At 46.5% G+C, this 27,801-nt stretch overlaps 1 protein-coding gene across 4 annotated transcripts in view; it reads right to left on the bottom strand.

Annotated features, from left to right (window-relative positions):
- Positions 1 to 27,801, bottom strand: part of VPS16 (VPS16 core subunit of CORVET and HOPS complexes) — a 959,900-nt gene that overhangs the window by 455,762 nt on the left and 476,337 nt on the right. For all 4 annotated transcript variants that reach the window (XM_063934117.1, XM_063934116.1, XM_063934114.1 and 1 more), the window contains one exon: positions 25,758 to 25,889. In XM_063934117.1, coding sequence (XP_063790187.1) covers positions 25,758 to 25,889 — 132 coding nt within the window. The remainder of the gene's footprint in view (positions 1 to 25,757; positions 25,890 to 27,801) is intronic.

Raw genomic sequence — 27,801 nt, 5'->3', positions numbered from 1 at the left:
TGTTTATTTAATTTTTGTAATAAATTACATTTGGTTTTCATATCCAGTTTGGAAGCGCTGTTATATCTTCCCTTTCTGTCTATTCCAGGGGCTAACTACCCCTTTAAACAGCAGCTTATAGGATAAACAGCTCCTCTTGATAGCGTCGTTCCTATTACCTTGGTAATAATTTTTCTCACAATAGCTGCTCGGCAAAGCTGTAAAGCCAAGACACCTAGGGCAGCCGCCCAGGAAGAACCCACTTTACGAGTTGAGTGGGCCTTAATAGACTTTGGACACGGCAAGCCTGCCATAGAATAAGCATGCTGGATAGTAAACCTGATCCAGCGAGAAATTGTCTGCTTAGAAGCAGGACACAAAACCTTGTTGTGACGAGAAGTTCTCTTCACATAAATTTTCAAAGCCCTCACCACATCCAAGGACTTTGAGGTAATTGAGGAGTCAGTTGCCACTGGCACCACAATAGGTTGGCTGATATGAAAAGCTGACACAACCTTTGGAAGAAATTGCTGACACGTTCTGAGCTCAGCTCTATCTTCATGGAAAATCAAGTAGGGGCTCTTGCATGACAATGCCCCCAATTCTGACACACGCCTAGCAGATGCTAATGCCAACAGTGTGACCGCCTTCCAAGTAAGAAACTTGACGTCAACCTCCTGCAAAGGTTCAAACCAATCTGATTGCAGGAACTGCAGCACCACATTAAGATCCCAAGGTGCCGTAGGAGGTACAAAGGGTGGTCAGATGTGCAGAACTCCTTTCAAGAATGTCTGAACCTCAGGGAGGGCAGCCACTTGTTTCTGGAAGAAAATGGAAAAGGCAGAAATCTGGACCTTTATGGAGCCTAAGCGTAGGCCCACATCCACACATGTTTGCAGAAAGAGGAGAAACCGTCCCAGTTGAAACTCCACCATTGGAAACTTATTGGATTCATACCAAGACACATACTTTTTTCAAAATCTGATGGTAATGTTTAGACGTAACTCCCTTTCTAGCTTGTATGAGGGTAGGAATTACCTTTTTCGGAATGCCCTTCCGAGCCAAGATCTAGCGTTCAACCTCCATGGCGTCAAACGTAGCCGTGGTAAGTCTTAATAGGCGAACAGCCCATGTTGCAGAAGTTCCTTGCGAAGAGGAAGAGGCCTCAGATCCTACAGCAGTAAATCCAGAAGATCCGCGTATCAAGCCCTCTTTGGCCAGTCCGGAGCAATGAGGATCACTTGAACTCTGGTTGTTTTTATTAGTTTGAGAATCCTTGGGATGAGTGGAAGTGGAGGGAACACCCACGGAGTTAACAGTGCGTCCATAGCCACTGCCTATGGGTCTCTCGACCTGGAACAGTACCTCTGAAGCTTCTTGTTGAGGCAAGAGGCCATCATGACTACCTGAGGTACACCCCATCGGCTTGTCACCTCTGCGAACACCTCTGGGTGGAGGACCCATTCTCCTGGATAGAGATCGTGTTTGCTGAAAAAGTCTGCTTCCCAGTTGTCCACTCCCGGAATGAAGATTGCTGATAGTGCCACTGCATGCTTTTCTGTCCAGAGGAGGATTCTTGTAACCTCTGACATAGCCACTCTACTCTTCGTTCGGCTCCCTTTTGGTCTATGTAGGACACTGCTGTTACATTGTCTGACTGAACCTAAATAGCCTGTTCTTGCAGAAGATACGCCACTTGTAGAATGCCGTTGTATATTGCCATTAGTTCCATAAAGTTTATCGGGAGGATGGATTCCAGACTTAAAAACTTTCCTTGGAAGTTTTCCCCTTGGGTGACCGCTCAACCTCTGAGACTTGCATCCGTGGTTAGAAGGATCCAATTCTGAATCTCGAACCTGTAGCCCTCGAGTAGGTTAGAAGTTTGCAGAATCCTGAGGAAGAACCTCATAGGAGGCTAGCATCTTCCCCAGAAGGCGAATGCACTGATGAACCGATACCCGGGCTGGCTTCGGGACATCACGTACCATTGACTGGATCACCAACGCTTTCTCCACTGGTAGAAACACGCTCTGCACTTCCGTGTCAAGTATCATCCCCAGGAAGGGCAGTCTCCTTGTCGGCTCCAAATGTGACTGTGGAAGGTTCAGGATCAACACATGATCCTGGAGTAGTCGAGTTGAGAGAGCAATAGTCTGCAACAACATCTCCCTGGAAGATGCTTTTATCAGCAGATCGTCCATATATGGAATTATGTTCACTCCTTGCCTGCGGAGGAGTAGCATCATCTCTGCCATGACCTTGGTGAACACCCTCGGTGCTGTGGAGAGGCCAAAAGGCAGTGCCTGTAACTGATAGTGGCAATCCAGCAGCGCAAATCTTAGATAAGCCTGGTGCGGCTGCCAGAACGGAATGTGAAGGTATGCATCCTTGATATCCAGGGATACTAGGAATTCCCCCTCCTCCAGCCCTGAGATCACCGCTCTCAGAGACTCCATCTTGAATTTGAATTCCCTCAAGTAGGGGTTCAATGACTTTAGGTTTAATATCTGCCTTACCGAACCGTCCGATTTCGGTACCACAAACAGGTTTCAGTAATAACCCTTGTGTTGTAGGTGAGGTGGAACTGGAACAAAGACATTTGTTCATACCAAATTTTGAATGGCTTCCTGTAGGATAGCACTTTCTGTCAGCGAAGCTGGTAAGCATGACTTGAAGAATCTGTGAGGTGGGAGTACTTGAAACTCCAGTCTGTACCCCTGGGCCACAATATCCATCACCCAAGGGTCTAGGCAGACGTGACTGAAGTCTTTTAGTCTCGCCCCCCCTACCCGATCTCCAGGATGGGAGGTCCACCGTCACGCTGTAGATTTGGAGGAAGCAGAACCTGGTTTCTGTTCCTGGGAACCTGTTGGTGCAGGTTTTCTGGATTTTCTCCTACCTCCTCTAAAGAAGGTGGGGGGAGGTTTGGATTTTTAAAATTTTGCGGTCCGAAAGGACTGCAGTGTAGGCGTAGAATAAGATTTCATAGCCGCCGCTGCTGCTGTGGAGGGAAGAAATGTCGACATACCCGCAGTCGTGTAAAACCACGCATCCAATGTGTCCCCAAATAGTGCCTGACCTGTGAAGAGTAGGTTCTACACACTTTTCTTGGATTCTGCATTCCCAGTCCATCGGCGTAGCCAGAGTCCTCTGCGTGCCAATACTGCCATGGAAGTAACCCACGCGTTAAGCAGGCCAATGTCCTTCATGGCCTCCACCATGAAACCTGTAAAATCCTGTATGTGACGTAAAAACAAGTCAATTTCACTCCTATCCATAGTATCTAAGTCGTCTAGTAAAGTTCCTGACCATTTTACTATGGCTTTAGAAATCCACGCACAAGCAATAGAGGGCCTTAAGGCCACGACTGTAGCAGAGTATAGTGATTTGAGTGTAGTCTCAATCTTGCGGTCAGCCGGCTCCTTTAAGGCGGTTGAACCAGGGACAGGTAAAACAACCTTCTTAGACAACCTAGATACAGAAGCGTCTACTATAGGTGGTTTTTCCCACTTCTTCCTATAATCTTCAGGGAAAGGAAAAGCAATGAGAATTCTTTTAGGGATTTGGAATTTTTTCTCTGGGTTTTCCCAGGATTTTTCAAATAAGAAGTTTAGCTCCTTTGAAGTCGGGAAGGTGAGCGAGGATTTCTTATTTACTGTAAAAAATAGGATTTTTAATACCTACCGGTAAATCCTTTTCTCTTAGTCCATAGAGGATGCTGGGGATTCTTCAAGAACCATGGGGTATAGAGGGGATCCGCAGGAGACATGGACACTTTAAGACTTTAAAAGGGGTGTGAACTGGCTCCTCCCTCTATGCCCCTCCTCCAGACTCCAGTTATAGGAACTGTGCCCAGGGAGATGGACATTTTGAGGAAAAGGATTTATTTAATTTTTTTTTAAACTAAAGGTGAGATACATACCAGCTCACCCCTCAAACACGCCGTACATCATTGCATTCAACAACAACTCATGCAACGGCATGACTAACATCAGCCACAGACTGACTGAACTCAACACAACATGTGTGTAACCATAACCAATAACTGCAGATACAGCCCGCACCGGGAGGGGCGCCCAGCATCCTCTACGGACTAAGATAAAAGGATTTACCGGTAGGTATTAAAATCCTATTTTCTCATACGTCCTAGAGGATGCAGGGGATGCTTCAAGAACCACAGGGTTTATACCAATGCTCTAGAACGGGCGGGAGAGTGCGGATGACTCTGCAGCACTGATTGACTAAACATGAGGTCCTCCTCAACCAGGGTATCAAACTTGAAAAACTTTGCAAAGGTGTTTGATCCCGACCAAGTAGCAGCCCGACAAAGCTGTAATGCCGAGACCCCTCGGGCAGTCGCCCAGGATGAGCCCACCTTTCTGGTAGAATGGGCCTTCACCGATTTCGGTAACGGCAATCCCGCCGTAGAATGAGCTTGCTGAATCGTATTACAGATCCAGCGTGCAATAGTCTGCTTAGAAGCAGGAGCCCCAATCTTGTTGGGAGCCCACAGGACAAACAGAGCCTCTGTTTTCCTAATTTGAGCCGTTCTGGCGACATAGATTTTCAAAGCTCTGACCACATCTAAAGACTTCGATTCCGCCAAGGCGTCAGTAGCCACTGGCACCACAATAGGCTGGTTTACGTGAAACGATGAAACCACTTTTGGCAGAAATCGCTGACGAGTTCTCAACTCCGCTCTATCAGCATGGAAGATTAAATAGGGGCTTTTGTGAGATAAAGCCGCCAATTCAGATACCCCTCTTGCGGATGCCAAGGCCAACAACATGACTACTTTCCAAGTAAGGAATTTAAACTCAACCTTATGTAAAGGTTCATACCAATGAGATTGCAGGAACTGCAACACCACATTAAGATCCCATGGTACCAATGGGGGCACAAAGGGAGGTTGGATGTGCAGCACGCCTTTCACGAAGGTCTGAACTTCTGGAAGGGAGGCCAATTCTTTCTGAAAGAAAATTGATAAGGCCGAAATTTGTACTTTAATGGAGCCTAATTTTAGGCCCGCATCCACACCTGCTTGCAAAAAACTGAGAAAACGACCCAGCTGAAATTACGTCCGTAGGAACCTTCCTGGATTCACACCAAGACACATATTTTCTCCAAATACGGTGGTAATGCTTCGCCGTTACCGCTTTTCTAGCCTGAAGTAGTGTGGGAATGACTTCATTGGGAATACCCTTTCGAGCTAGGATTTGGCGTTCAACCACCATGCCATCAAACGCAGCCGCGGTAAGTCTTGATACACGCACGGCCCTTGCTGTAACAGGTCCTCTCGTAGAGGAAGAGGCCAGGGATCTTCTATGAGTAATTCTTGAAGATCTGGCTCTCAGGCCCTCCTTGGCCAGTCTTGAACAATGAGTATTGCCTGAACCCTTGTTCTTCTTATGATCTTTATCACCTTTGGAATGAGTGGAAGTGGAAGGAACACGTAGACCGACTGAAACACCCACGGTGTCACCAGGGCGTCCACCGCTATTGCTTGAGGGTCCCTCGACCTGGAACAATATCTCTGAAGTTTCTTAATGAGGCGAGACACCATCATGTCTATTTGAGGAATTCCCCTACGACTTGACACTTCTGCAAAGATCTCTTGATGAAGACCCCACTCTCCTGCTTCCCAGTTGTCCACTCCTGGAATGGAGACTGCTGACAGAGCGCTTGCATGTTTCTCCGCCCAGCGAAGAACTTTTGTGGCCTCAGCCATCACCGCTCTGCTCTTTCTTCTACCCTGGCGGTTTATGTATGCCACTGCTGTTACGTTGTCTGACTGAATCAAGACGGGCAGACTGTGAAGATGTTCCGCTTGTAGAAGGCCGTTGTAAATGTCCCTTAATTCCAGAATGTTTATGTGCAGACAAGCTTCCTGGCTTGACCATTTTCCATGGAAATTTTTCACTTGTGTGACTGCTCCCCAGCCTCGGAGACTTGCATCTGTGGTCACCAGGATCCAATCCTGAATCCCGAAACCTGCGTCCCTCTAGGAGGTGAGAACTGTGTAGCCACCACAGGAGAGAGATTCTGGTCCTGGAAGATAGGATTATTTTCCGGTGCATGTACAGGTGAGACCCGGACCACTTGTCCAACAGGTCCCACTGAAACACTCTGGCATGGAACTTGCCAAACTGAATGGCCTCGTAAGCCGCCACCATCTTCCCCAGCAACCGAGTGCATTGAAGAATCGACACTCTTGCTGGTTTCAGAATCTGTTTTACTATGTTCTGTATTTCCAGAGCCTTTTCCACTGGAAGAAAAACTCTCTGTAATTCTGTATCCAGAATCGTACCCAAGAACGACAGCCGTGTTGTCGGAACCAACTGTGATTTTGGGAAGTTTAGGAGCCAACCATGTTGTTGCAGAATTGTCAGGGAGAGCGTAACGTTTTTCAGTAATTACTCCTTTGATCTCGCCTTTATCAGGGGATCGTCCAAGTACGGGATAATTGTGATTCCCTGCTTGCGCAGGAGAACCATCATTTCTGCCATAACCTTGGATAAAATCCTCGGAGCCATGGACAGACCAAACGGCAACGTCCGAAACTGGTAATGACAATCCTGAACAGCAAACCTCAGATAAGCCTGATGTGGAGGATATATGTGGATGTGTAAGTAGGCATCCTTTATGTCGACCGACACCATAAAATCCCCCTCCTCAAGACTGGAGATCACTGCTCGGAGAGATTCCATCTTGAATTTGAATTTTTTTAGATAGAAATTGAGGGATTTTAGGTTCAGAATCGGAATGACTGAGCCATCCGGCTTCGGAACCACGAACAGGCTCGAATAAAAGCCTTCCCCCTGTTGTGACGGGGGTACCGTGACTATGACTTGATTTTGACACAGCTATAGTATTGCAGCGAATACTAACTCCCTTTCTGGAAGAGAAGCTGGCAAGGCCGATTTGAAAAATCGGTGAGGGGGCACATCTTGAAAACTCTAACTTGTACCCTTGGCCTACTATTTCTACTATCCAAGGATCCAGGGCCGAGCGAACCCAGACCTGACAGAAGAGTTGGAGACGTGCCCCCACTGGTGCGGACTCCCGCAGAGGAGCCCCAGCGTCATGCGGTGGATTTGGTAGAAGCCGGGAAGGACTTCTGCTCTTCGGAACTTGCCACAGCCTGTGACCTTTTTCCTCTTCCTCTCGTAGCAAGGAAGGAAGACCATCGTCCTTTTTTTTATTTATTGGGCCAAAAGGACTGCATCTGATAGTGGGGCGTTTTCTTTTGTTGTGCAGGGACATAAGGTAGGAACGATGACTTACCCACGGTAGCCGTAGATACCAGGTCAGTGAGGCCGTCACCAAACAAGACACTACCGTTAAACGGCAGAGACTCCATAGCCTTCTTAGAGTCAGCATCACCATTCCATTGATGAATCCACAATGCCCTCCTAGCCGAGACTGCCATGGCATTGGCCCTTGATCCCAAAAGGCCAATATCCCTCTCAGCTTCCTTTAGATAGGCTGCAGCGTCCCTGATATGACCCAGTGTCAAAAGCACGCTATCCCTGTCCAGGGAATCTATATCAGATGACAAGTTATCTGCCCACTTTTCAACAGTGCTACTCACCCATGCCGATGCAACGGCAGGCCTGAGCAGCATACCTGTAGTGACATAAATGGATTTTAGTGTATTTTCCTGCTTACGATCCGCAGGATCCTTTAGGGCTGCCTTGTCAGGAGACGGAAGCGCCACCTTTTTGGACAGACGCGATAGAGCTTTGTCCACCGTGAGGTTTGACTCCCACTTTCCCTGTCCCCAGAGGGGAACAGATATGCCACCAGAATTCTCTTGGGAACCTGTAACTTCTTGTCAGGATTTTCCCAAGCTTTTTCAAAAAGAGCGTTCAGTCCATGAGAGGGAGGAAATGTCACCTCAGGTTTCTTTCCCTTAAACATGCAGACCCTAGTATCAGGAACAGCAGGGTCTTCCGTGATATGTAATACGTCTTTTATTGCCACAATCATGTACTGAATGCTCTTAGCCAGTTTAGGATTCAAGCTGGCATCACTATAGTCGACAGTGAAATCAGAGTCCGTGTCGGTATCTGTATCCGCTATCTGGGTAAATGAACGCTTCTGGGACCCTGAGGGGGTCTGAACTTGCGATAATGCATCCTCCATGGATTTTCTCCATGTCTGGTTCTGAGACTCAGATTTACCTAATTTCTTATTCAACCGAGCCACAGTTGCATTCAAAACACTCAACACATTTACCCAATCAACCGTCGGCGGTGCCGACACGTTCACTCCCACAGTCTTTCTGTCCCCACTCCAGCCTCCTCCTGGGAAGAGCACTCAGCCTCAGACATGTTGACACACACGTACCGACACCCACAACCACACTGGGGCTATAGGGAACAGACCCACAGCAAAGCATGTTAGAGAAACACAGAGGTACTGAAACGATTAAAATAATGCCTCAGACCCGTTAGCGCTTTTATACTAATAAAACAGCACCAAATTGCTGTGCCTCCCCTCCCCCGTTTTGCACCCTGTTACTTGTACAGCAGTGTAGGATGTCAGGACCAGCATCTCTGCAGCTCTGTGAAGAGAAAATGGCGCTGATTAGAGCTGTGAGGGCTAAGCCACGCCTCCTTAATGGCGCGCTTCAGCCCCACTATTTTTCAAATCTGTATACTGGCGGGGGTCTGGTTTTAGTGCCCAGGCACTGTAAACTTCTTTTGCCGGTCTATTTATTGAGGTTTCATGTTGCCCAGGGCGCCCCCCCCCCTGGCACCCTGTAGTGCCGCTGTGTGTTTGGGAGCATGGCTCGCAGCGCGGCCGCTGTGCGGTACCTCAAAGCCGTCACTGAAGTCTTCTGATCTTCTTCTACTCACCCGTCTTCTGACTTCTGGCTCTGCAAGGGGGGTGACGGTGCGGCTCCGGGAACGAGCATCTAGGCATACCTAGCGATCAGACCCTCTGGAGCTAATGGTGTCCAGTAGCCTAAGAAGCAGAGCCTTGAAACTCACAGAAGTAGGTCTGCTTCTCTCCCCTCAGTCCCACGATGCAGGGAGCCTGTTACCAGCAGGTCTCCCTGAAAATAATAAACCTAACAAAGTATTTTTCTGAGAAACTATGGAGAGCTCCTCAGGTGTGCATCCATTCTCATTGGGCACATAATCTAACTAGAGTCTGGAGGAGGGACATAGAGTGAGGAGCCAGTTCACACCCCTTTTAAAGTCTTAAAGTGCCCATGTCTCCTGCAGATCCCGTCTTTACCCCATGGTTCTTGAAGCATCCCCAGCATCCTCTAGGACGTATGAGAAATAAGATTCCTCTTCCGGCTATGGTACCTTCTCAGTAATATGCAAAACATCCCTAATGGCTTCAATCATGAGCTACACCCCTTTAGCAAGGGATGCATCTCCTCCCTGCATATCCCCATCACCGTCCCCTGTATCAGAGTCGGTATCAGTGTCAGCTTGCATTATCTGGGCAAGTGTACGCTTTTGCGGGTATGTAGGTGGGCTCCTAGACGAATTAGTGGGAGCTGAATACTTCAAACTCTCTACAGATTTACTCAAGAACTGCGTCTCTTTCTCAGTATGTGACATTCTATTTGAAATCTGGGATATCATTCCTCTTAAAGAATCTACCCATGGGGGTTCAGATTCAGAAGGCTGAGACAGCATATTGCAGTTCTGAGTACATGTAATAGACTCCTCAGGAGAAGATAAACACTCTGCAGCACAAGGGACAGAGTCCTTAGACATGTTAATGTGGATATACACACACACGCACACAGGAAATGTCAGACACAGTTTCCCCGAAAGTACCTTCAGAAAGTCAGAAAGTATAAGGAGCCAGCCACACAGCGCCCCTGTAGGCAATTATTATAATAAAAGCCTGACGCTGACTAATTACCCTGAATAGGGTAATTAGTACTAGCATCACACTACCCCCCTGTCTATAACACCCTGGTACCGCAGAGGTATGCTGGAGTTATGTGGAGGGCAGCGCTCCCTGTCAGCATTCCATCCTTTGTATCTGCAGGTAAAAAATGGCGCCAGCGAGTGCTGGATCCGCTCTGAGAGGAAGCCCCACCCCTTGCAATGGCATGCAGCTTCCCACACTAATTGTTTATACTGACCTGTTGCTAACAGCGGGATTAGCCCCTGTTAGCTGAGTGACCAGTTTAAGGTGACTTGTGAATGCTCAATACGCCCCTCACAGCGCTTACACTAAGTGTTGCTGAGCCTTCCGGAGCGCAGCCTGTCAGAGCTGTGCTCCCACCCTTGTGCCGTCATACCCACCGACGACCCGCTAACTGGGCCATCGGCGCTGTACTCACCACTCTTCTTTCTTCTGGCTCTGTCAGGGGGTGGCGGCCATGCTGCGGGTGTGAGCGGTTGCCTCGTGGGCTTGCGGTCAGCACCCTCCGGAGCTCAGTGTCCTGTCAGCGGAGATAGAGAACCATTAACTTAACGAGTTGGTTCCTACTTCCCCCCTAAGTCCCACAAAGCAGGGAGGCTGTTGCCAGCAGCCTTCCTGTAACCTAACAAATCCAGATTATATTAAAACTAGAAAAACTCCTAAGAGCTCCCCTAGCTGTGACCGGCTCCTCCGGGCACATTTTCTAAACTGAGTCTGGTAGGAGGGGAATAGATGGAGGGGCCAGCCAACACTATTAAACTTTTAAAGTGCCAGTGACTCCCAAAGGACCTGTCTGTACCCCATGGTACTAAAATGGACCCCAGCATCCTCTAGGAAGTAAGAGAGATAGGTTTTTAGTGATGATGTAAACTAAATGTATATACAGGTTGAGCATCCCTTATCCAAATTCCCACATTTTTGGGCCCCCTACTGACATATGTATTATATATTCTCTCTCTCTCTCTATATATATATATATATATATATATATATATATATATATATATATATATATACACATAATATTTATGTAATTGTCTCAGTAGCGGACGCATAAATGTGGTACTTTGAATTTTGGATAAGGGATACTCAACCTGTATAGGAAATTGTAAGATAAAAAATATATAAATAAAGATGGTGTGTAGAAAATTGTTGGAAGACATTATAATAAATGATTACTGTACAAAAATCATACTCATTGTGAAGTATTACAACAAAACATGTGCAAAGCGTGAATAGGTGAAAACCAGCATAAAGAAAAGTGTATATGGGCCCTCATTCCGAGTTGATCGCTCGCTAGCTGCTTTTAGCAGCAGTGCAAACGCTAAGCTGCCGCCCTCTGGGAGTGTATCTTAGCTTAGCAGAAGTGCGATCGAAAGATTAGCAGAACTGCACAGGAAAAATTTCATGCCGTTTCTGAGTAGCTCCAGACCTACTCCTATCTTGCGATGACTGCAGTCTGTTTAGTTCCTGGTTTGACGTCACAAACACGCCCTGCGTTCGGCCAGCCACTCCCCCGTTTCTCCAGCCACTCCTGCGTTTTTGCCTGGCATGCCTGCGTTTTTTTAGCACACTCCCTGAAAATGCAAAGTTGCCGCCCAGAAACACCCACTTCCTGTCAATCATACTATGAACACTTGAGCGACTGAAAAACGTCGCTTGAACTTCTGTAAAACTGCAAACTTATGTGTGAAAGTACTTAGCGCATGCGCACTGTGTACCATGTGCATGCGCATAAATGCCGTTTTTTCACCTGATCGCTGCGCTGCGAAAAACAGCAGCGAGCCATCAACTCGGAATGAGGGCCATGGTTTGATAATTGTGACAACTAGTGTTGTATATATTCTATGGTCACAAATAATATATATGTGTTTTAAATTGTATTTATAGTAGTTTTCTTACCTAGCTACAATGGTATAGAATGGTACAGAGTTGATGGTATTTATCATCCACCCCTTGGAACACATATCATAAAGTCACTAAATTAGAGGTAAATAATCATTTTAATTAAGTAAAATTAGGTGTGCATTAAATTATTAAGCCAAGTGGAAAGAAAGAGGTTATATATCATTTATTAATCCATAACAGTTGAAATTATGTATATAATTTAAGAATTTTTAATTAAATTTGTGATGATTACTTGGTTCATTATAATAGAATGAGTAGTATTCTGCATCCACCTCTAGGATACAAGAAGTAAGGTCAATAAATGCAAGGTAAGTATAGTCAGCCAAAATACACAGGAATAGATATACACTGTATTGTTAATATTTACTGATTTTAAAACCAAGATCCGGCAGTATCTGAAATGGTACAAGAGTTCTGATAGGAAAAGATTATTTGTATTGTTTTAAAGAAAAGGGGCATAGCTGTTCTGCTCGTTTCGCCCTTTTGGAAATTGAGAATCCATCAGAAAAATAATTTTCGTCTCAGCAGTTCTTTATCCACATCACATCCTCTTATCCCAGGTTTTATTTGTTTCATGCCAAACGCGGTTGGCCCTTTAGGATTACCATCATAGTGGTACAGGAAGTGGTTGGCAACCGGAGTTAAGGTTCTAAATCTAAGTTTTTCTTGTTTGGCATTCCTTATGCTACCTATATGTTCATGTAGTCTTGTTTTAAATAAGATTTTACTCACCGGTAAATCTATTTCTCGTAGTCCGTAGTGGATGCTGGGAACTCCGAAAGGACCATGGGGAATAGCGGCTCCGCAGGAGACTGGGCACAACTAAAGAAAGCTTTTAGGTCACCTGGTGTGCACTGGCTCCTCCCACTATGACCCTCCTCCAAGCCTCAGTTAGGACACTGTGCCCGGACGAGCTGACATAATAAGGATTTTGAATCCCGGGTAAGACCAGCCACACCAATCACACCGTATAACTCGTGATACTATACCCAGTTTAACAGTATGAAAACAACTGAGCCTCTCAACAGATGGCTCAACAATAACCCTTTAGTTAACAATAACTATGTACAAGTATTGCAGACAATCCGCACTTGGGACGGGCGCCCAGCATCCACTACGGACTACGAGAAATAGATTTACCGGTGAGTAAAATCTTATTTTCTCTGACGTCCTAGTGGATGCTGGGAACTCCGGAAGGACCATGGGGATTATACCAAAGCTCCCAAACGGGCGGGAGAGTGCGGATGACTCTGCAGCACCGAATGAGAGAACTCAAGGTCCTCCTCAGCCAGGGTATCAAATTTGTAGAATTTTGCAAACGTGTTTGCCCCTGACCAAGTAGCAGCTCGGCAAAGTTGTAAAGCCGAGACCCCTCGGGCAGCCGCCCAAGATGAGCCCACCTTCCTTGTGGAATGGGCTTTTACTGATTTAGGATGCGGCAGTCCAGCCGCAGAATGCGCCAGTTGAATTGTGCTACAAATCCAGCGAGCAATAGTCTGCTTAGAAGCAGGAGCACCCAGCTTGTTGGGTGCATACAGGATAAGTAGCGAGTCAGTTTTCCTGACTCTAGCCGTCCTGGAAACATAAATTTTCAAGGCCCTGACTACGTCCAGTAACTTGGAATCCTCCAAGTCGCTAGTAGCCGCAGGCACCACAATAGGTTGGTTCAAGTGAAAAGCTGATACCACCTTAGGGAGAAACTGGGGACGAGTCCTCAATTCCGCCCTATCCATATGGAAAATCAGATAAGGGCTTTTACATGACAAAGCTGCCAATTCTGACACACGCCTGGCTGAAGCCAAGGCCAGTAACATGACCACTTTCCACGTGAGATATTTTAGATCCACGGTTTTAAGTGGCTCAAACCAATGTGATTTTAAGAAACTCAACACCACGTTGAGATCCCAAGGTGCCACTGGAGGCACAAACGGGGGCTGAATATGCAGCACTCCTTTCACAAACGTCTGAACTTCAGGTAGTGAAGCTAGTTCTTTCTGGAAGAAAATCGACAGAGCCGAGATCTGTACCTTAATGGAGCCTAATTTCAGGCCCATAGTCACTCCTGCTTGCAGGAAATGCAGAAATCGACCTAGTTGAAATTCCTCTGTTGGGGCCTTTTTGGCCTCACACCAAGCAACATATTTCCGCCATATGCGGTGATAATGCTGTACAGTCACATCTTTCCTGGCTTTAATCAGCGTAGGAATGACTTCCTCCGGAATGCCCTTTTCCTTCAGGATCCGGCGTTCAACCGCCATGCCGTCAAACGCAGCCGCGGTAAGTCTTGGAACAGATAAGGCCCCTGCTGCAGCAGGTCCTGTCTGAGCGGCAGAGGCCATGGGTCCTCTGAGATCATCTCTTGAAGTTCCGGGTACCACGCTCGTCTTGGCCAATCCGGAACCACGAGTATTGTTCTTACTCCTCGTTTTCTTATTATTCTCAGTACCCTTGGTATGAGAGGCAGAGGAGGGAACACATAAACTGACTGGTACACCCACGGTGTCACTAGAGCTTCCACAGCTATCGCCTGAAGGTCCCTTGACCTGGCGCAATATCTCTCTAGTTTTTTGTTTAGGCGGGACGCCATCATGTCCACCTGTGGCCGTTCCCATCGATTTACAATCAGCGTGAAGACTTCTGGATGAAGTCCCCACTCTCCCGGGTGGAGGTCGTGCCTGCTGAGAAAGTCTGCTTCCCAGTTGTCCACTCCCGGAATGAACACTGCTGACAGTGCTAGTACGTGGTTTTCCGCCCATCGGAGAATCCTTGTGGCTTCTGCCATTGCCATCCTGCTTCTTGTGCCGCCCTGTCGATTTACATGGGCGACTGCCGTGATGTTGTCTGACTGGATCAGTACCGGCTGGTGTAGAAGCAGGGATTTTGCCTGACTTAGGGCATTGTAAATGGCCCTTAGTTCCAGAATATTTATGTGTAGGGTAGTCTCCTGACTCGACCATAGTCCTTGGAAGTTTCTTCCCTGTGTGACTGCCCCCCAGCCTCGAAGGCTGGCATCCGTGGTCACCAGGACCCAGTCCTGTATGCCGAATCTGCGGCCCTCTATAAGATGAGCACTCTGCAGCCACCACAGCAGAGACACCCTGGTCCTTGGAGACAGGGTTATTAGGCGATGCATCTGAAGATGCGATCCGGACCATTGGTCCAACAGGTCCCACTGAAAGATTCTGGCATGGAACCTGCCGAAAGGAATTTTGCTTCGTAAGAAGCCACCATCTTTCCCAGGACCCGCGTGCAGTGATGCACTGATACCTGTTTTGGTTTCAGGAGGTCTCTTACTAGAGATGACAGCTCCTTGGCTTTCTCCTCCGGGAGAAACACTTTTTTCTGGACTGTATCCAGAATCATACCCAGGAACAGTAGACGTGTCGTCGGAACCAGCTGTGATTTTGGAATATTCAGAATCCAACCGTGCTGGTGTAGCACCTCCTGAGATAGTGCTACTCCCACCAACAACTGCTCCTTGGACCTCGCCTTTATTAGGAGATCGTCCAAGTACGGGATAATTAAAACTCCCTTTCTTCGAAGGAGTATCATCATTTCCGCCATTACCTTGGTAAACACCCTCGGTGCCGTGGAGAGTCCAAACGGCAGCGTCTGGAATTGGTAATGGCAATCCTGTACCACAAATCTGAGGTACTCCTGGTGAGGATAGTAAATGGGGACATGCAGGTAAGCATCCTTGATGTCCAGGGATACCATGTAATCCCCCTCGTCCAGGCTTGCAATAACCGCCCTGAGCGATTCCATCTTGAACTTGAATTTTTTTATGTATGTGTTCAAGGATTTCAAATTTAAAATGGGTCTCATCGAACCGTCCGGTTTCGGTACCACAAACAGTGTGGAATAGTAACCCCGTCCTTGTTGAAGTAGGGGCACCTTGACTATCACCTGCTGGGAATACAGCTTGTGAATTGCCTCTAGCACAGCCTCCCTGCCTGAGGGAGTTGTCGGCAAGGCAGATTTTAGGAACCGGTGGGGAGGAGACGCCTCGAATTCCAGTTTGTACCCTTGAGATACTATTTGCAGGATCCAGGGATCCACCTGTGAGCGAGCCCACTGATCGCTGAAATTTTTGAGGCGGCCCCCCACCGTACCTGGCTCCGCCTGTGGAGCCCCACCGTCATGCGGCGGACTTGGAAGAAGCGGGGGAGGACTTTTGCTCCTGGGAACCTGCTGTTTGTTGCAGCCTTTTTCCCCTACCTCTGCCTCTGGACAGAAAAGACCCGCCTTTTCCACGCCTGTTTTTCTGAGTCCGAAAGGACTGTACCTGATAAAACGGCGCCTTCTTAGGCTGTGAGGGAACATGGGGTAAAAATGCTGACTTCCCAGCAGTTGCTGTGGAAACTAGGTCCGAGAGACCATCCCCGAATAACTCCTCACCCTTATAAGGCAAAACTTCCATGTGCCTTTTTGAATCTGCATCCCCTGTCCACTGGCGAGTCCATAAGCCTCTCCTAGCAGAAATGGACAATGCACTTATTTTAGATGCCAGCCGGCAGATCTCCCTCTGTGCATCACTCATGTATAAGACTGAGTCTTTTATATGCTCTATTGTTAGCAGAATAGTGTCCCTGTCTAGGGTGTCAATATTTTCTGACAGGGAATCTGACCACGCAGCGGCAGCACTGCACATCCAAGCTGACGCAATAGCTGGTCTAAGTATAATGCCTGAGTGTGTATATACAGAATTCAGGATCGCCTCCTGCTTTCTATCAGCAGGTTCCTTGAGGGCGGCCGTATCTGGAGACGGTAGTGCCACCTTTTTAGACAAACGTGTGAGCGCTTTATCCACCCTAGGGGGTGTCTCCCAACGTGACCTATCCTCTGGCGGGAAAGGGAAAGCCATTAGTAACTTTTTAGAGATTACCAATCTTTTATCAGGGAAAGCCCACGCTTCTTCACACACTTCATTTAATTCTTCTGATGGGGGAAAAACTACGGGTAGTTTTTTCTCCCCAAACATAATAGCCTTTTTAGTGGTACCTGGGTTTATATCAGAAATTTGTAACACCTCTTTCATTGCTTCAATCATGCAACGAATGGCCTTAGTGGATATTAGACTAGACTCATCGTCGTCGACACTGGTGTCGGTATCCGTGTCGACATCTGCGTCCGCCATCTGAGGTAGCGGGCGTTTTAGAGCCCCCGATGGCCTTTTAGACGCCTGGACAGGCACGAGCTGAGAAGCCGGCTGTCACGCATTTGGCATGTCGTCAAATTTATTGTGTAAGGAGTCGACACGTGCACGCAATTCCTTCCATAAGTCCATCCACTCAGGTGTCTGCCCCGCAGGGGGTGACATCCCTTCTATAGGCATCTGCTCCGCCTCCACATCATTATCCTCATCAAACATGTCGACACAGCCGTACCGACACACCGCACACACACAGGGAATGCTCTAACAGAGGACAGGACCCACCAAAGCCCTTTGGGGAGACAGAGTGAGAGTATGCCAGCACACACCAGAGCGCTATATAATGCAGGGACTAACTGAATTATGTCCCCTATAGCTGCTGTTATATATACTGCGCCTAAATTTAGTGCCCACCCTCTCTTTTTTACCCTTTTCTGTAGTGTAGACTGCAGGGGAGAGCCAGGGAGCTTCCTTCCAGCGGAGCTGTGAGGGAGAAATGGCGCCAGTGTGCTGAAGGAGATAGCTCCGCCCCTTTTTCGCGGACTATTCTCCCGCTTTATGGATTCTGGCAGGGGTAATTATCACATATATAGCCTCTAGGGCTATATATTGTGGTATTTTTGCCAGCCAAGGTGTTTTTATTGCTGCTCGGGGCGCCCCCCCCTAGCGCCCTGCACCCTCAGTGACCGGAGTGTGAAGTGTGTATGACGAGCAATGGCGCACAGCTGCAGTGCTGTGCGCTACCTTGGTGAAGACTGATGTCTTCTGCCGCCGATTTTCCGGACCTCTTCTTGCTTCTGGCTCTGTAAGGGGGACGGCGGCGCGGCTCCGGGACCGAACACCAAGGCCAGTTCCATGCGGTCGATCCCTCTGGAGCTAATGGTGTCCAGTAGCCTAAGAAGCCCAAGCTAGCTGCAAGCAGGTAGGTTCGCTTATTCTCCCCTTAGTCCCTCGCTGCAGTGAGCCTGTTGCCAGCAGGTCTCACTGTAAAATAAAAAACCTAATTACATACTTTCTTTCTAGAAGCTCAGGAGAGCCCCTAGTGTGCATCCAACCTCGGCCGGGCACAAAATCTAACTGAGGCTTGGAGGAGGGTCATAGTGGGAGGAGCCAGTGCACACCAGGTGACCTAAAAGCTTTCTTTAGTTGTGCCCAGTCTCCTGCGGAGCCGCTATGCCCCATGGTCCTTTCGGAGTTCCCAGCATCCACTAGGACGTCAAAGAAAACGGCTTTATAGTCTTGCCGATGTACTGTTTATTAAATGGACATGTAATTTGATTAACTACCCCTATCGATTTGCAATCAATGTAGCTATCAATGATCCATTTTCTTCCAAATATGTCCATGTAGTTCTCTTTCAGTATCATGAATTGGCAAGCTCTACATTGCCTATATTGGTAGGGTCCTTTACAAAAATAAAGAGGTGGGTTGGAAGTTGATAAGTGGCTTTGTACAAGAATGTATTTCAATTTGTGTGCCCTTTGCCAACTCATTTGCACCCTGGATGGAAGAATTTCTCTGAGGTCTATATCAGTCTGTAGAATAGATCAATGCTTTTGTAGAATGGACTTCATTTCCCAACAATTATTGTTGTAGGTCCCAATGAATCTTACTGGCTCCTCTTTCTTAGTTTTCTTCTTTGGGATCAGCAATAAGTCTCTTCCGTAGTTACGTACCTCCCGTCTAGCTGTCCGGATATTATTACTACTGTAACCCCTTTGTTTTAGACGATCACAGAGCTGTCGTTCTCGCTCTTGGTATGTAGTAATATCCAAGCAGTTCCTTTTTGTTCTTAAACATCTCTCCTTTAGGGATCCCTTTGATCGTAAATGGAAGATGAGAACTTTGAGCATGTAATATGCTATTTGTGGCTGTTTTTTGGGGAACTATATGGAACCTGGCCTGATTCGGCAGTTTTGATTGTAAGGTCCAAAAAGTTAACTTTCTGCTGGCTAACCTCTCCCGTCAATTTAAGATTGGAATCTTTGGTATTGAGGAAGCTGATAAATTCCTCTAAGGTGTTCTAATCACCTTCTCATAGCAACAGAATGTCATCTATATATGTAAAGTAAAGAAGGATATGTTCGGTATAATGATCAAGATGTTTACTGAAGACTACCTCTTTTTCCCATCTCCCCAGGTAGAGTTTAGCATACGATGGGGCACAGGCTGTCCCCATCGCTGTACCTCTAACCTGAAGAAAAAAAAAACTTGCCATCGCAAGTGAAATAATTTTTAGTCAGTATAAAATTCAACAAAGTCAGGAGAAAAACATTGAATTATTCATGTCTTCCCATATCTAGGAGGAACTTGACCGCATCTAAACCCTTCCGATGTAGATACTCGTATACAGGTTTTCCACGTCATACGTGGGTAGCCATGTGCCTGGTTTAACACACAATCCCTGGATTTTGTTTAGGACATCCATTGTGTCTCTGGTATATGAAGGCAATGCTTGTACATGATGGCGAAGAAATTGATCAACATACAGTATATACTTGCTTTTTCGGTTAGACTTCTAACTCCCGATAAGATAGGTCTTCCTGGTGAAATTTTATTGTTTTGATGTATTCTCAAGAGTAGGTATAATGTTGGAATTATTGGTTTTTCTGTTTTCAGAAACTCAAAATCCTTTTTTAGAAATGACACCATCCTCAAAAGCTTTTGATATAATTCTTATATCTCTTGAAAATTTGAGGTAGGATTGAATGTCAGTTGTTGGTAGCAAGTTTTATCCTTAAGTTGTTTGCTGATCTCCTCTATATACATCTTTCTGAGCCATAGAACGACATTGCCTCCCTTGTCACAAGGTTTAATAATTACAATACCCCATCGGGATATCTGTTGAAGTGCAAATCTCTCTTCTTTAGTTCAATTGTCAGCAGAAAAGCCAGATTGTACCGATGCCTGACTGAGAAATAGGTTATCTAGATCTTGAGACACTAAATCCAAAAATACTTTGAACACTGGAAAAATTTGGAAGTCTGGGTAGAAGGTTGATTTATTTTTAATTTTTGTAGCATCAAAGGGTTGCAAATTTTGATTACCACCTTCATTCTCCTGATCAAGTTCTTCCAACATAGCGATCATCATTTGGTTCTCTAAAGTAATGGAGGATGTTATATTTAGTTCATTTTCCAGCAGAGTTGGATTCTGTAATCTATGTTGCGTACAAATTTTTTGTTTTTTTCAAAAGAAGTTTTCTAGAGAATAGGTGGAAATCTGTTTCACACTCAAACCTATCAGGTTTCTGTACTGGGGAGAAGGAAAGGCTTTTGGACAGCAAGGAAATTTGTTCAGTGGTAAGGATTTTAACCATCAAATTGATGATCCTTATATTATCGGCCATCATTTCTTGTATTTCCTTTGTTCTCGTGGTTCTTCTTGCAATCCACACCTCTTTTCCTCCTTTCTGCCCTTGACCCTCCTGGTCTTATAAGATCGAGTCCTATTCCATCCCTGACCTCACTGGGAGTTTTGTCCCAAAAAATTCCTACGGTCATTATAGGATGTATATTGGGGGCCTTCTCCCTCCGAGGAATCCACATATGAGGTTGTATAATCCGTGACATGTTCAAGAGAATTTATTAAATCCTGATTTGTCATAATGAAATTCTACTGAATCAATATGCACAGGAAATTACTACATTGGGAGATAGATTAAAGAAATTTGCATCCATGGAGAAATTTCAGATAAGGTATAACAAATTTTAAAAATAAGTCAAGGAGTTTGAGGATATGAGTATACCATTATACAGAGGAAACTTAGAAAATTCCATAGCGATATGACCAATTATGCACAAAACAATGTATATAGGTGGAAAACACTTTTACCTTATAACAGAAGCCATAATGTCACATATTATACAACCAGTTAGGTCCAGGGCGGGAAATCTGTGTGGAGATGGCACCCGGGGCCGGGGGAGGGGGCTACAGGTCAAGCGCCCCTATGCTGGACTTCCATAGCAGGTACTGTGAGCTTTATTTAATGGGTTGTTAGTACTCCAGACCTGTGCTCCATGCCCTGGTGGTCTAGTGGGGTCCCTGCCCAGTGACCACGCCAGCGCCGCAGTCCATCTCCACAGACCACGTCCAAGACGCGATTTAATGGTGGGTTTCACCTGGGATACCCTCTTACCTCCTCCCCGTAGCAGCCACTTGAACCAGGAGAGGAGTCTACGACTTTGCCGCCGCACGTACCCGGGAACCAGACTGGGGCGTATGCGACGCCGCTTAGGAGGTGATGGAGCTGCAGTGATGAATGTCACTCTGCTATACAATGCTGACAGCCCAGCCAGAGATAGGAAATCTGCTGTAGAAAAGATGTTCAGGGCTGCCCAGTGCAGCCCTCCTGTTAGGTGACCTGCTGCTGCAGGCACCAAATCGAAACTGAGCTCTCAGTGCCTGGAAGCGGGGTTATAGAAAAGGCCCCTATGAATCCTGGGACAGCTAAAGCTTTAGCCTGTTGGTGCCTCCTATGGATCAAGATCCACTCTACATCCCGATGTTTTCCCTGTGGAAACCAATGTAACTTGCTGCAGAAATATCTGCTACTTTGAAGGTCACAATGAGCACAGTGGCCTCCATGATCCGTAAATGGAAGAAGTTTGGAACCACCAGGACTCTTCCTAGACCTGGTCGACCTACTAAACTGAGCAATCGGGGGAGAAGGGCCCTAGTCAGGGAAGTGACCAAGCACCCGATGGTCACTCTGTCAGAGCTACAGCATTCCACTGTGGGGAGAGGAGAACCTTCCAGAAGGAAAACCATGTCTGAAGCAATCCACCAATCAGGCCTGCATGGTAGAATGGCCAGACAGAAGCCACTCCTTATAAAAAGCACACGCAGCCCGCCTGGAGTTTGCCAAAATGCACCTGAAGGAATCTCAGACCATGAGAAACAAAATTCTCTGGTCTGATGAGACAAAAATTTAACTCTTTGGCGTGAATGTCAGGCGTCATGTTTTGGGTAAACAAAGCACTGCTCATCACCAGGCCAACACCATCCCTACAGTGAAGCATGGTGGTGGCAGCATCATGCTGTGGGGATGTTTTCCAGTGGCAGGAACTGGGAGACTAGTCAGGATAGAGGTAAAGATGAATGCAGCAATGTACAGAGACATCCTGGATGAAAACCTACTCCAGAGTGCTCTTGACCTCACATTGGAGCGATGGTTCTTCTTTCAGCAGGACAACGACCCTAAGCGCACAGCCAAGATATCAAAGGAGTGGCTTCAGGACAACTCTGTGAATGTCCTTGAGTGGCTAAGCCAGAGCCCAGACTTGAATTAATTTATTCCATTTTGAAATAAGGCTGTAACATAACAAAATGTGAAAAAAGTGAAGCACTGTGAATACTTTCCGGATGCACTGTATAGTATTTAGAGGCTCATTGTAATCAAAAGTCTTGTGAGTTCAAAGCATTGGACTGCTTTGACAACAAACACATTTTGATAAAAGCAGAAATGTAAGTGCAAAGAGTAGAACTGCTTGAATAACACAGATTTTATGCAGAGATAAACAATAATATTATAATTACAATAAACAGCAGTAATCAGGTGCAAGATGTAGCTGAATGGCAATGTATAGCATAATAATCACAATTGCTGGACACTATATCATAACATCATCAGCTCCCAATAGATGATCTGGAATATCACCTTAAGCTAAGAGAATGTTTAAAAAATATTTTTATAATAAAGAGTGCGGATGCAAGATAAAAATAAGGATTTTAATAAACACAATTAAAATGTAACAATAAGAACATTATGGACAATATTAAATGGACACCTCCCGTCAGTGGTGCAAGTGTGTGGGTACGGGTGGGTACGGCGTACCCGTAAGAATTTAGCCGTGGGTACGCCGTACCCACACCGACGGGCCGCCGCTCCTCTTCCCTCCCTCTGCTGCTCCCCGCCGTCCCCGCCGCTGATGTGAGGGAAGGAGAGCGCAGCCTGCGCCTCTCCTTCCCCTCAGTCTCCGGCGGCTGTCTCAGTTTAATTCAGCGCCGATCCGTGAGCCAATCAGAGCTCGCGGGTGCGAGCTCTGATTGGCTCACGGATCGGCGCTGAATTAAACTGAGACACCCACCGGAGACTGAGGGGAAGGAGAGGGTGCAGGCTGCGCTCTCCTTCCCTCACACAGACAGGACGGCGACGGCAGCGGTGAGCAGGGGAGGGCATGTATACCTGACACTGGGGGCATATCTGGCACTGGGGGGGGGGCATGTTATACCTGGCACTGGGGGATATCTGGCACTGGGGGATATCTGGCACTGGGGGGGCGGGGCATGTTATACCTGGCACTGGGGGATATCTGGCACTGGGGGGGCATGTATACCTGGCACTGGGAGCATATCTGGCACTGGGGGGGCATGTATACATGGCACTGGGAGCATATCTGGCACTGGGGGGGACTTGTGTACCTGGCACTGGGGGATATCTGGCACTGGGGGGGGGCATGTATACCTGGCACTGGGAGCATATCTGGCACTGGGGGGGACTTGTGTACCTGGCACTGGGAGCATATCTGGCACTGGGGGGGCATGTATACATGGCACTGGGAGCATATCTGGCACTGGGGGGGACTTGTGTACCTGGCACTGGGGGATATCTGGCACTGGGGGGGCATGTATACCTGGCACTGGGAGCATATCTGGCACTGGGGGGGACTTGTGTACCTGCCACTGGGGGATATCTGGCACTGGGGGGGCATGTACACCTGGCACTGGGAGCATATCTGGCACTGGGGGGGACTTGTGTACCTGGCACTGGGGGATATCTGGCACTGGGGGCATATCTGGCACTGGAAGGACATGTGTATCTGGCACTGGGGGCATATCTGGCACTGGGGGGGGACATGTGTATCTGGCACTGTGGCCATATCTGGCACTGCGGAGACATGTGTATCTGGCACTGGAGCATATCTGACACTGAGGGCATATCTGGCAATGGGGGCATACTTGTGTATGTGGCACTGGGGGCATTTCTGTATCTGGCACTGGGGACATATCTGGCACTGGGGGCATACTTGTGTATCTGGCACTGGGGGGCAATGTATATTTGACACAGTGGGGGCATTTGTGTATCTGGCACTGTGGGGTAATGTGTATCTGACACTGTGAGGCAATGTATATCTGGCACTCTGGGGGCATTTGTGTATCTGGCACTGTGAGGCAATGTGTATCTGGCACTGTGAGGCAATGTGTATCTGGCACTCTGGGGGCATTTGTGTATCTGGCACAGTGAGGCAATGTGTATCTGGCACTGTGGGGCAATGTATATCTGGCACTGTGGGGCAATGTGTATCTGGCACTATTGGGGTCATACGTGTATCTGCCCCTCCCCCCATATGTGTATCACGCCCCCATTTTCATTGGCCACGCCCCATGTGGCATTTGGCCACACCCTTTTTTTGCACGCGCACCTTCGGCGCGCGCACACAGTACCCGTAAGACATTTTTTCTACTTGAGCCACTGCGTCCCGTGGAAAGATTGAACACAATTACTGGTGGTTGAAAGTCCAAATAAGGCTAATTTAGCCAGATGACAAGAAACCGGTTCGTATTCCTATGTAAATGTCAACTGCACCAGCAGGTATCTTGAGCTGTTAATATGGATACAATACAACAGCACGATAACCACCTTAAAATCAATGCTCACCGCAGTTTGGAGGTGTTTTCAAACCTCCATCAGTTGCTGTTCAGCAGTGTCTCCGTCTCCCCCACAGGCTTGCTTAGTGTGCGCTGGTGAGTTGAAGCCACACAACTGGACGTCTCCGCCGGCGATACGGAGCCTGATGTGCAGACTGGGGGAGAGAAGGGTGCAGGCTGCTCAGAGCGGAATGGTAATGGAGTCCAGTCGAAATTCAATTCCACGATAGGGGGTTGCTTCCTTGCCGCGTTTCTCCGCTGTGCCCTCAAAGCGGTTTCATCAGAAGGATAGAAGGGTGTCAATCACACATGGTATTTAAGACTCAGGTAGCCAAGCCATTGGGTCCAATAATTATTAAATCCAGGTGTGTGATTAGTGAATTGCTCACATTGGAGGCCATACTCAGATGAATGATCTGCATCTAGCATAGGGCTTGTGCAAAGTTTAGTGGTACATCCAATGGTGGTGTCAAATGTAGGCATTATTCAGACGCATGGCTGTGCACCATGCAAGAGTTATGTAGTGGCCAAATTATAATCCAGCCTTATGACCCATCTACAGACACTGCCACCAATAGGGATGCTTTAAAAAAATTATTGGACTGGTTTTCCATCCCAATCTGTGCCAGTCACTTGATATACATGCTTGTAAACACTACCAATAAGTGTTCTTGCTATGATAATTATTATGTATTTGTGGTAACGTTAGACTAGAGTGCATTAAATCCAACCCACACTTATGGTGCCCAGACACAAATGATGGTACTAGTAATAGTCTATCTGCAGTGGGCGTTTGCTCAAGAGCAACTATATGGGCTTCCAGGTAGTAATAGAACCATATCTATAGGAATAACAAGCGCTATTGTGCAATGTTATAAGCAAGTCATAAGATATTAAAGACAAATAAAAGCATAAAAAAACATTTTAAAACAATTTAAGTAATTTCAATATTTGGAGCTTTTTTATGAAGCTTTTGTGGTTGGAAGCTGTCAATGCACAGTGTAAATGACAGTTACAAACTAGCACTTGTGGTACAGTGTAGGAGCTGCTATCCACTCTGTCCCTACCTTTCCTTAGGTAATGTGCAGTCTTCCGTTCTCCTGGCTGACAGCAGGTGTGCCATCTAGCAATACAAACATTCCCATATTACCTTATTTGTTTAACTTACTTTTAGCAATGATTTCTGTATCTCTGATGAATGTTCATAACCACTTGCTTCAATACATTTAGCTACTGCTACAGGAAGAAGGTTTTGATCCTTAATTTCACGCAGGTAATCATCCGCTTTTTGGCTCTCTTTCTAATAAAAAGGATAAAAAGAAAGCAAGTCTAGCAATTGCAAAATAATATATATAATATGTGGCATGTGCAACTATTCAGATCGCTAAACCAAAATATATCTATTACAGCAGTGAAGCTTCAAAACATTCCAAACATTTATTAGCAGTCTTAATGTGACACCCAGAAAATAATCAGGTAAATATGTGAAGGGAGTTAAATAGGCCAATATAAAATCCCATGGAAATAAATAAATTGGTGTGAAGGTGTAAGCTGCCCACTTTACCAGGTCATCATTGTAATCTATGTTCTAGGGGTAGGTTATTAAAATCCTCAGCAGAGAGTCAACACAGAGAACAGTCCCAATTGCTTTTAAACTAAAGACCTGATTTATTCATGGATGCTTTCTCTTCAGTAAACTTGAAAATGGCTGATAAACATTAACTTTTTACAACTGCATGCAATTTACAGTTATAAATAAAAAAATACAGTAAACTGATTTTAGTACACTGGAACAATGTGTCCTACAGTTTTTTCTTCCACTGGGACAGTGTACCTTCAGGAATATATCATACCTGCATGCATTTTAACAATACAATATCAAAATTAATACTAGCAGAGTGTAAGCAGAATTATTCAGCCGGGCAATGTGGAATTAACTGCCAAATATAAGAAAAAGCTTATTTAAGCAAAACAGTATGCTTTTTCATTATAAATACCTGCAAGTATTAATACAATATATACATAAACATATGTTTTGACCAAATAAATATACCTTCCTTCATTATACCTTCATTAATCAGAGTAACTCAGTTCAGCTGATCTCTGTAAAGGTGGTGCACTTTTTTGGGTGAAATTCCTCCTATAGTTGTTTATATAAGGTAACTGACACTGTGTAATTACTTACCAGCAATGATCTGTTTTAGAATTTCTTATTCTGCAATAACTGGTATCTAAACTCCTTCAAAGGAAACAAATCTTTCGTGTTTGTGCTCTCACCTGTTACTTTGTGATATACTTAAGGCAACTAGAAATAAAGTATTGTTTGCTCCAATAGTTTAGAAAAGGAATGTTATGGTAGACTTACCATGGTTAACACGCTTTCTGCGAGGTACATTGGGTTCCACAAGGTGGCGTTGTCTGACCGTACTTGAACATGCCTGTTCTGTAACAGAGGCAGGGCGAGAGATAGCACACTGAACATTCCTCCTTGATCCAGCGACCCAGAAAAGAGAATTGCTTCAACACCACACCCCATCCCCTCAGACTGGCGTCCGTTGTCAGCAGGACCCAGTCGGGGATCCAGAAGGGACGACCCCTGCTTAATTGCTGGTCCTGTAGCCACCAGGTCAGTTACAAACGAACCTCCAGAGTCAAAGTGATCATGTGAGATCTGATCCGCTGAGGAAGGCTGTCCCACTTGAAAAGGATTAACCTCTGTAGTGGGCAGGAATGAAATTCCGCGTACTCTACAATGTCAAATGCCGACACCATCAGACCAAGTACTTGCATTGCCGAGTGTATTGACAATCTGGGGCGACAAAGGAAGCATCTTATCCTGTCCTGAAGCTCCAGGACTTTTGCTGGAGACAGGAACAGCCGCTGACTGTGTGTCCAAGAGTACCTTCAGATGCACCATGCTCTGAGCTGGGACCAGTGAGGACTTCTTCCAATTGATGAGCCATCTGTGGGCTTGCAGGAAGGTTACCGTTCGTTGCACATGACTGAGGAGGACATCGTGGGAATTTACCAGAATAAGCAGGTTGTCCAGAAATGGCAGGATTCTGACACCCTGACGACGGAGATAGGCCGTTATCCTAGCCATGACCTTGGTGAAGATAGCCACATAGCCAGTCCAAATGGCAGAGCCTGGAATTGATAGTGGAGGTTGCCAATAGCAAACCGCAGAAACTGCTGATGCAACATGGCAATAG

The sequence above is a fragment of the Pseudophryne corroboree genome, chromosome 7 (genome assembly GCF_028390025.1).
Source record: "Pseudophryne corroboree isolate aPseCor3 chromosome 7, aPseCor3.hap2, whole genome shotgun sequence".
NCBI classification, from domain to species: Eukaryota; Metazoa; Chordata; class Amphibia; order Anura; family Myobatrachidae; genus Pseudophryne; species Pseudophryne corroboree.
The sequence above is the reverse complement of the archived record's forward strand: the minus strand, read 5'-3'. Positions and strand labels throughout refer to the sequence as shown.